Source organism: Haematobia irritans, chromosome 5 (assembly GCF_050003625.1).
Source record: "Haematobia irritans isolate KBUSLIRL chromosome 5, ASM5000362v1, whole genome shotgun sequence".
In the NCBI taxonomy this organism is placed as follows: Eukaryota; Metazoa; Arthropoda; class Insecta; order Diptera; family Muscidae; genus Haematobia; species Haematobia irritans.
Window position 1 is genome coordinate 106,056,124 of NC_134401.1, and position 11,351 is coordinate 106,067,474.

An 11,351-nucleotide genomic window follows, 5' to 3' on the forward strand; every position below is an offset into this window, starting at 1 on the left:
GTTTGTACTATAATTTTCTCGAAGAGGAGCGGAGCGGAGCGATTTTTTTTTTCTCCGGTTTTTTTTTCTCCGGAGCGGGAGCGGAGCGGAGCGAAAAAAATGGACCGCTCCGGATCCCTGGTCATATGAGTGTAAATCGGGCGTATGATATATACGGGAGCTATATCTAAATCTGAACCGATTTCAACCAAATGTGACACGCATAGTAAGAATGTTAGTTCTACTCCTTATGCAAAATTTCACGTAAATCAGTGTAAAACTCTTACTTTTGGGGGTCATATAAGTGCATATCGGGCGAAAGTTATATATTCACTGACTGACGGACATGGCTAGGGGCAGGCCTTGAACATAATTGCCTTGCCTATCTCGTTTTTTTCTGGGTTTTGCAGACATATACACTAACTTCCACAGTATGGCGCTGGGTGTAAATTTTAGTGGAAAGACAAAATCTTTGGAATCGGATCAGATTTTTTGCCAGTGTATATTTACCTTAGTAAATTAATTAGCCAAATTGAAACTTTAACAATCATTGACATAATGATTTATTAAACCTGTCATCTTTTACAACTTCCAAATGTATACCACCTTTGGTTTGTAGGAAAAATGCCTTTGTGTTATATTCAGCTTTGAGATTCGTTTCGGAGCATACTTTCACGTAGTGATTTTTGAGAGCATGGACAATTCCCGCTGCTGTTTGTAGTTGACCCATGCGAGCTCCAATACAATAACGTGGGCCACTGCTGTATGGTAGATAGACCATGGGATTTATGAATTTTTTATTTTCGGGTGAAAAACGTTCAGGATTGAATTTTTCCGGTTCGGGACAATACTAAAATAAACAAAGATAAAATAAATGTTAAAAAATTTATTAAAAACAAGTATAGACGGCCGTAAGTTCGGTCGGGCCGAATCTTAGGGCGTTTTCGATTCGCAAAAAATATGTTGCCTTGGTGTTACACTACTTTTTCCCTAATTGACATTTCGCCCAAATGATAGTGTAATTCTAAAGTTATTGCTAATTTATAATATTGTGAGGTATAAAGGATACAAAATCTATGGCAGTGTCCTTGATATGTTGCAATCAATTTCGAGAATGTTGCACCTTTTTTCCCAATCGAAATCGCCATTAAATACCCACCACCATGAATCAAATAGTTTCCTTTGAAAATTCTTCGTCGTAGCGGGTTAATGGAATTTCAGGGGATTTATGACAAATATTATCCCAAGCAGATCAGTTCAACCAGTACGCTTCCCGAAGATAATACATTTAAAAATTTTACCAATGAAGACTAGATCAGATTCTGGATTTATAAGAACCATTTTTGTTTGAGTTTTAGAGGAATCATAATCAACTCGTGTAAGTGTGCAAGCAAATTATTAAATAACGCCTTGATCTAGAATCTGTAGATTTTTACCCCCCTTATTATTTAAATGACTACGAGAAGTAAAATATGGAAATTTTACACTCAGTTTCAAGCAATTTCCATGATCAGTGCGCCTTCTATATCGGTCTATATGGCGGTTCTAGAATCTGGACCCCAAATCGGAGGGCCGGTTTTTAAGGGGGCTATATCAAAACCTGTACCGATACACAATATATTCAGCACACCTATTTATAGTCCTAAAAAACCTCAAAATTTTCAATTTCAGCTAAATTGGATAAAAACTACGGTTTCTAGAAGCCCAAGAAGTAAAATCGGGAGATCGGTCTATATGGGAGCTATACCAAACTATGGACCGGTAATCATCATTTTCGGCACACCTCTTTATGGTCCTAAAATACCTCTAGGTATCCAATTTCAGGCAAATTGGATAAAAACTACGGACTCTAGAAGCTCAAGAAATAAAATCGGGCGATCGGTCTATATGGGAGCTATACCAAAGTATGGACAGGTAATCATCATTTTCGGCACACCTCTTTACGGTCCTAAAATACCTCTAGATGTCCAATTTCAGGCAAATTCGGATTCTACACTCAAAAAAAAAAGTTTACTTGGATCCAAAGACTTTGACCTTCCTTTAAGGATTTTGGTATTGATTCCGAGCCAAAGATGGGGCTTCTTTAAACTAAAGACATTTTTTAGCGACCTATCTGGCTTTAAATATAGGATCTATAAAATTAAAATTAGGATACATATCTCATTTATCGAATTTTCATTCTATTTTTCCGGTATATTAATAAAGCTATTCACGTATAAACAAATGCCAGTTTAAAAATCCAAATTATAACGGATGCATCAACGTACAAAAATTTTTCTTAATTCAAAAAAACTTTAAACCAAAGATGCTAAATCTTCAAAATAAGTCTTAGCCTATATTTGAAGCATTTTTATCTTAAATCTAAAGTTTCAATATTTCAGTTAATTTAAGGACAATTTTTTAAAATCAAAAATGTGTTTCTTTACTTTAAGGAAAATTAGCCTTATTTCAAAGACATGCGACTTTAATTTACAAAATTTGTGTCCGAAGTTTAATGAAAAAAAATTTTGAAACAAAGATTATAAACTTTATTTTATTTAAAATTTAATTATTTTAAAAAAATTGTCCTTAATATTTTGTAAATTTCGCATCCTAAAATTTAGGTTGTGAAATCTTTAATATCACGTAAATATTTTTTTCAGTGTAGAAGCCCAAGAAGTAAAATCGGGAGATCGGTCTATATGGGGGCTATACCAACACATGGACCGATACACGTCATTTTCGGCACACGTTTTTGTGGTCCTTAAATACCTCTAGATTTCCAATTTCACGCAAATTTGATATAAAAACTACGATTTTTAGAAGCCCAAGAAAATCGGAAGATCGGTCTATATGGGAGCGATATCAAAACATGGTTCGATACTCACCATTTCCGGCACACATCTTTATCGCCCCAAAATATTTCTAGATATCAAATTTCAGGCAAATTGGATAAAAACTACACTGAAAAAATATTGACCTAATATAGAAGATTATGCAACTTAAATTTTAAGACTCGAAATTTACGCAATGTTAAGGACAAAATTCCTTAAAATAATGACATTTTAATTAAATGAAAGATTATAATCCTAGCTTCAAAAATTTTTTTCATTAAATTTAGGACACAAATCATGAAATTTTGCGTTTCTCTGCTGAAGTTGTAGATCTTTGAAGTAAGGCAAATTTTCCTTAAAATAAAGAAAAACATTTTTAATTTAAAGAAATCGTCTTTAACTCAACTGACATTGAATTTTTAAATTCAAGATAAGATCGCTGCAAATATAGGCTAACACTTATTTTAAGGATTTGCATCTTTGGTTTAAAGTTTTTTTAGCATTAAAAAAACTGTTTTTACTTGAGGTATCTGGCATAATTTGGATTTTGAAATTGATTAATTTTATTGATCTTAGATTTAAAGCCAGGGAGGTCCGTCAAAAATGTCTTTATTTTAAAGAAGCCGCATCTTTGGCTCGGAATCAATACCAAACTCTTTAAGGGAAGGTCAAAATCTTTGGATCCAAGTAAACTTTTTTTTTTTGAGTGTACGGTTTCTGTAAGCCCAAGACTCCAAATCGGGAGGTCGGTTTATATGGGGACTATATCAAAACCTGGACCGATATAGCCCATCTTCGAACTTGACCTGCCTGCAGACAAAAGACGAGTTTGTGCAAAAATTTCAGCACAACCCAGCAAAAACTAGGTAACCACATCTCATTACAATTGACATTACCATTAGTAAAGCTGTCATTACACGTTGCATTACATTGCGGCGAGTTATAATGACTAACTTGTAATGACAAAAATAAATACTTCTCGGTAATTTTCGAATTGTTATTCTCAAATTTTTAGGCAGTTGTAGTTAACGAATTAATAAAATAGAATAAATGATGGTACCATTAGGTATAATTATTCACATAATCGAGCACTTACATAAAATATCAAAAAGAATATGTAATGTAACGGCAATTCTGAAAATTGTTCCCTTAAGAAATTTTTATCACAAATATTTCATAATAATTGTGTTTAATGACATTGTCATATTATGTTTTAAATAAATGCTTTCTTATACCTCATTCACATTACACTTCCAAAATGCGCTTAAACTAAATTTCAAATGCCATTTGCCTTATAAAAAAGAGACTTAAAATCCACTTTTAGTAGATTTTGAACCTTATGTGAATTGGTAATTGGATATATTATAACGTAATTCACAAATCCAATTCCCTTAAACAACCTACATTTATTTCTATTTTAAGTGTGAAATTAATTTGCATCTTATTTAGATTATTTATTAGATTTTTTGTTTATTTATACAATATTCGTTTCTATTCAAGTAGTTCTTCTATTACAGCATCACTCGCCATATTTTGATTCATTGTAATCGGCGATAGAAATCAATATTTTCGAGATTTGGTTGCCTGAGGCAATAAGTGGCTATTTTGCAAGGTTTGGTGTATCCACGAATAAGTCATTACATATTAGCTGATTATATGCTTTAAATGCACTACTTATTTTATGGCCGAAAGTATGCCTGGGGTGAAGTACTTTCCTCCTAGGACATGCGTATGTAAATGTAATCCGAAGCGATGCCAATTAATAAGTGGTTATTAATTTTTAAATAGGCTTACCTACAAGATTACCGGGTAATGAGAGTTTTTGCTGGGAATAGCTTCATTATTGAAGACTGTGCCGTGATTACAACAGACAGACGGACATGGTTATATCGTCTTAGAATTTCTCCCTGATCAAGAATATACTTTATATAGTCGGAAATCGATATTTCGATGTGTTACAAACAAAATGACAAACTTATTATACCCCCATCACGATTCTATGGTAGTGGGTATAAAAATAAAAAAATAGCTATGTTCGTCTTGCTCTAAAAAAAATTAAAGTTTTTTTTGAATAGTTAACTATTAGGCTCCGGAGATCAAATACGAGTATGTGGATCGGTTTATATGGGGAATATACCATGTATAACAAGTGAGTAAAGTAGAAAGTCGGGCGGGACCGACTATATCATACCCTAAACCACCCCTACTGAATTGGTAAGCATTTGTAGGGTATCATTGGTATAGGTTTTGGAGAACATAAAGGGGGTACACCGAAAAAAAAAGTTTACTATTTGTTATGAAAAATGAACTAACCCATAGTAAGAATGACCATGATTTGGCGCCAAAGATTTTTTTCATCTAGATAAGTTCATGATTTTCTTATAAATTAGTTCATGTATTACATCGTATTTTAGTTCATTATTACTATGCTGTGGGAAGAATGTAGTTAAACTCATTCAAAATATTCCTGCTATCCGGAAATTTAAGGAAAAATCCTTCCCATTTCGTAGTTAGTGAACTAAAAAACATTTACTGAATTTTTATAAGTTTTGCTTTAGCTAAGTTAATTTTCGTTGTGGTTACGAAAAATGAACTATATTACAATAAATTTGTTGAACTATGTGGAAGTCAAAATGGTCCTTAAATTTACAAGACACTTTTTTTTCTGTGTACATATTTATGGGTGTCTTGTCACAATCTGAACAGAAATGTCTGATATTAGGAGCTATAGTTTATTTTGCACCAAAAGAGTTAGTATGCCACTAATATTGAGTCCATTATTAAACAAGTATGTAAAGTATAAAGTCGGGCGGGCCGACTATATCATACCCTAAACCATCATTACAGAATTAGTAATCATAAGCATTTGTGGGGTAACATATAGGTCTGGGAGATAAACCGCAGTTGCATATTTAAGAAAATTAAGGGGTACATGTCTATGGGTGCTTTGTGTCAATCTGACTATAGCTCATAGTCACTGTTGCCAGGGAAAATGTTCGGTTTACCCTACAAGGACAAAAAAAGTTCCTAAACAATTTTCCCTACTATATTTTTCGTTAAAATTAAAATTTTAAAAAATTTATAAAACAAAAATGGTTCTAAGTACTTTATTATTAGTGGCATACTACGGAGTTAGTATGCCACTAATATTGAGCCCATTATTAAAAAAGAGAAAATCCTTAAATTAGTGTGGGTAATAAATCAAAATTTGTAAAAATCGAGCAATATTCTTATGTAAAAGCTATAAGTACGTATAAATACGATCGGCTAGTACATCAAAATTTTAAATTTGAGTAACATTGGTTAATAAATAAGAATATTATGGCCAAATTTGGGAAAATAGAGCGATGCATATATATGGAAGCTATATCTAAATCTGAACCAAATTGCATAATATTTTGCGGGTTTGATTAATACCAAAAAAGATTACATTGTGCAAGATTTGAGTAAGATCAGTTAAGAAATGAGGCCTGTATGGTCAAACATAAGGTTATTACGGGCGAATTTTTCAAAATCGGGTGATACATATATCTACATTTGAACCGATTTCGATGAAATTTTGCACATATAGTTAGTACTATAGAGGACTGAATCTAGCAAACTTTTAGTAAGATCGGTTAATAAATAAGGGATCTATTGCCAAATTTGGGAAAATCGGGCTATACATATATATGGGAGCTATATCTAAATCTGAACCGATTTCGATGATTTTTTGCACATATAGTAAGTGCTATAGAAGACTACATTTAGCCAAATTTGGGTCAGATCGGTTGATAAATAAGGGTTTTATGGCCAAATTTAGAAAAATCGGGCGGTACATATATATGGGAGCTATATCTAAATCTGAACCGATTTCGATGAAATTTTGCAGACTTGAAGGGCGATGGAAAAGATTACCTTTTGCCAAATTTGGTGACGATGCGTTTGCAAAAACGCGCAACGTGACCCCATTTGTCGAAATCGGGCGATACATATATGGGAGCTATATCTAAATTTGATCCGATTTCTTCCAAATTCAATAGCGTTCGTCTTTGTGCCCAAAAAACTCCCTGTACCAAATTTCATCAAAATCGGTTAATAATTGCGACCGGAATCCTGTGAACAACAAATACATGGACAGACGGACACCAAGCGCTAGATCGACTCAGGAGGTGATTCTGAGTCGATCGGTATATATTTTATGGGGTCTAAAATCAATATTTCTGGTAGGCACATTTTTTGGCCGATCAAACTTATTATACCCTGACCACTATGTGGTTTAGGGTATAAAAAGAGGAAATCGGAAATAGATTTATGTAAGAGCTACATGTAAGTCTAAATACGATCAGCGCTAGTACATCAAAATTTGAAATTTGAATAACGTAGGTTAAAAAATAAGAGTATTATGGCCAAATATGACAAAATCGAGCGATGCATATATATGGGACCTATATCTAAATCTGAACCACTTTGTAAAATATTTTGCAGGTATGATTGATACCACAGAAGGTCGCTTTGTGTAAAATTTGAGTCAGTTAATAAATGAGGCCCATATGGTCAAAAATAAGGTTATATATATATGGGAGCTATATCTAAATTTGAACCGATTTCGATGAAATTTTGCACATATAGTTAGTACTATATAAGATTACATTTAGCCAATATTGGTTTCGATCGGTTGATAAATAAGGGTTTTACGGCCAAATTTGGCAAAATCGGCCGATACATATATATGGGAGCTATATCTAAATCTGAACCGATTTCGATGAAATTTTGCAGACTTAAAGGGTGATGAAAAAGTTTACTATGTGCAAAATTTGATGACGATCGGTTTGTAAAAAGCGCAACGTGACTCCATTTGTCGAAATCGGGCGATACATATATATGGGAGCTATATCTAAATTTGATCCGATTTCTTCCAAATTCAATAGCGTTCGTCCTTGTGCCCAAAAAAACACCCTGTACCAAATTTCATCCAAATCGGTTAATAATTGCGACCGGAATCCTGTGAACAACAAATACATGGACAGACGGACGGATGGACACCAAGCGCTAGATCGACTCAGGAGGTGATTCTGAGTCGATCGGTATATATTTTATGGGGTCTAAAATCAATATTTCTGGTAGGTACCTTTTTTGGTCGATTAAACTTATTATACCCTCACCACTATGTGGTTTAGGGTATAATTATGCAGCGATATGGACTTGACATCGCGTACCAAAATTTCAAACGTATCGGATGAAATTTGCTCCTCCTAGAGATTGCGGCAGTCAGGTTATGTGGGTGAAATATTTTGGTGAATTTTTTTCGGTGTGTAGAATATATGTAATTAAATTAAGATGTCGTTATACTAGCAATTACCTTTGGATCATAGTGTAGTCCATAAACGGATATATATACACCCATACCGGGAGGTATACTAAAATCACAAAATGGTTTCAAGGAATAGCTTTCGTCGATGTGATTTGGATTGAGATATTCTCGTTCGGAAAGAGGAAAAACGGGATACATACGCAAGGTTTCATCAATAACCATATTAAGATATTTCATTTCGATGAGACTTTCATAGGATATGGAACCATTTCCTTTTCGAAAATTTTCCTGGATTTCATCACGAAGTCTATTTTGTATAGCTGGCTGTTTGGAAAGCTCAAAGAGAATATTGACAATGGTGGTCGAAGTAGTCTCTGTGCCACCGCCCAGGAACATAATCATTTGGGCATCAATAATTTCCTGGAGTTCTTCTAAATTCTTGCCCTGGGCTATTGCCTCCTTTTTAAGTTTGACAAAAAGGTCCACCAAATCATTTCTATGGATACCATTACGTTCTCGTTCGGCAAGTACAAATCTCGATGCATTTCTCACAAACTCATAACACTCATCATAGAAAAATTTAGTCTTGCCTAATTTTCTCAATGCAGGAAGAAAAGCTATGGCCATGAAATCAAGGCCCCTCTTCAAATTTACAGCTGATAGTTTTCGAGCTTCAGAATTCATAGCATTTTCAGGATTTCCTAAGCAATCACAATTAATGCCAAACACAGTGGTAGATATTGTATCTATGGCATATCTGTAGGCTATATCCCTAAATTCACAAATAAAATGATCTCCTTTTTGATTTAAATAAGACTCCAAATTTTCACCGATTTGCTGGATGAGAGGATACATCTGCTTGAGCTTAACTCCACTAAACGCAGCACTGAATTTTGATCGTATTTCCTTCCATTCGCCATCACGGCTAATGAATAATGTCTTACTGCCAACTGGATCATCGTGAGGTTCCGTATGCGATATGCGATTTGTAAAACAATTGAAATCTCTGATCAATATCGATTTGATTAATTCTGGATCACGAATTAGTAGAGCTGGTTTCAAGGCATAAACGCCTACTACTGCTTCAGTTTGAAATCGTTTATCGAGATAGATGTCTTTCATGCGAAATCCGAAATTTGTTTTAAACGTTAGAATATCCCAAAGGTTTCCACTGAAAATACGTCCTGGGACACTTACCACCGTGGGATATTTTTCCCAATATTGAAAGTGATTCTTATACCATTGATATAAAGCCAGAATGATTGCCAATAAGCCACACACCAAATAGATTAACATTGCGTTGGTTTTTTTCAACCGGATTTCTGCTTTCGATATCTTTGATGCACTGAATAGTAAATTTACTAATACAGTTTCTTGAACAAATAATCTTCGAACTCGTCGAAATAAACAACTTAAACCAGTTTATTGATAACTAGCAGGGAGATACGAGGTTTGCTTTTTATATATTGCGATTAGCGAGCAAAAAACAATTGTTATTAATCGAAAATCGCTTTATGGTTTTTCAAAATATTCGCCATTGTACCAATTGCCGAAACACTTTTGCCACTCTGATTGACGTATCTCCTAAATATACATTCGAACGCATCAACCGCTTCTTATGGTGTCGAAAAACGTTGCAGTTCTTTTAACCGACGTGTGAGTGCTCGCATTTTCTTGGTGAATAATGATCTTTCTTCGAAATTGACTGTTCGGCATTGTTCTAGTGGTAGGATTGCGACATGTCCAGTTTTTCCGAAAAAAGGATTTGGCTCATCTTGAAATACCTATACTTTCTTTCGGGTTAATAAGCTTATATACCCCATTCATCACCTGTCACGATTTCATAGACGTGTTTCGGAGCAACGCGATCGTACGTTTGGGAGTATTTCATGGTCCACGAGCGGTTGACAAATTGCGTGGCATCCAAATTTTTTATACCCTCCACCATAGGATGGGGGCATATTAACTTTGTCATTCCGTTTGTAACACATCGAAATATTGCTCTAAGACCCCATAAAGTATATATATTCTGGGTCGTGGTGAAATTCTGAGTCGATCTGAGCACGTCCGTCCGTCCGTCCGTCTGTTGAAATCACGCTAACTTCCGAACGAAACAAGCTATCGACATGGAACTTGGCACAAGTAGTTGTTATTGATGTAGGTCGGATGGTATTGCAAATGGACCATATCGGTCCACTTTTACGTATAGCCCCCATATAAACGGACCCCCAAATTTGGCTTGCAGACCCTCTAAGATAATCCCCAGATTTGGCTTGCAGAGCCTCTAAGAGAAGAAAGTTTCGTCCGATCCGGCTGAAATTTGGTACATGATGTTAGTATATGGTCTCTAACAACTATGCAAAAATTTGTCCACATCGGTCAATAATTATATATAGCCCCCATATAAACCGATCCCCCGATTTGGCTTGCGGAACCTCTAAGAGAAGCAAATTTCATCCGATCCGGCTGAAATTTGGTACATGGTGTAAGTATACGGTCTCTAATGGCCATGCAAAAGTTGGTCGAAATAGGTCCATAATTATATATAGCCCCCATATAAACCGATCCCCAGATTTGACCTCCGGAGCCCCTTCGAAGAGCAAAATTCATCCGATTCGGTTGAAATTTGGTACATGATGTTAGTATATGGTATCCAACAACCATGCAGGAATTGGTTCATATCACTTCATAATTATATATAGCACCCATATAAACCGATCCCCAGATTTGAACTCCGGTGCCTTTTGGAGAACCAAAATTCATCCGATCTGGTTGAAATTTGGTACGTGGTGATAGTATAACATACGATATTTAACAACCATGCCAAAAGTGGTCCATATCAGTCCATAATCATATATAGCCCCCATATAAACCGATCCCGAGATTTGGTTTTGGAGCCTCTTGGAGGATCAAATTTCATCCGAGCCAGTTGAAATTTGGTACATTGTGCTAGTATATGGCCGTTAACAACCATGCCTAACTAGTTCCATATCGGTCTATAGTTATATATAGCCCTCAGATAAATCGATCCCCAATCACACAAAAATTAGTCCATATCAATAATTGTATATAGCCCCCATATAAGCGACCCCCATATTTCAATTCTGGCTCCCTACGTACCGTGCAAAAGTCCATATCGATTCGTAATTATTTGTAGACTTACCTACACATACCTTTTTTGTCTAATATATACCACGTATGGACTAACTCACAATTTAGAAAAAGATTTAAGATACCACAACCCAAGTAATTCGATTGTGGATGAC

General features: G+C 35.0%; 1 protein-coding gene across 1 annotated transcript; it reads right to left on the minus strand.

Annotated features, from left to right (window-relative positions):
• Window positions 1-518: 518 nt before the first annotated feature.
• LOC142241116 (cytochrome P450 6g1-like) lies at window positions 519-9,410 on the minus strand. The gene is made up of 2 exons (XM_075312850.1): window positions 8,134-9,410; window positions 519-829 (listed from the first exon to the last, which is right to left on the minus strand). Exons 1-2 carry the CDS (start codon window positions 9,379-9,381, stop codon window positions 527-529), a joined length of 1,551 nt encoding a protein of 516 aa, XP_075168965.1. The 5' UTR covers window positions 9,382-9,410; the 3' UTR covers window positions 519-526.
• Between the last annotated feature and the right edge of the window lie 1,941 nt (window positions 9,411-11,351).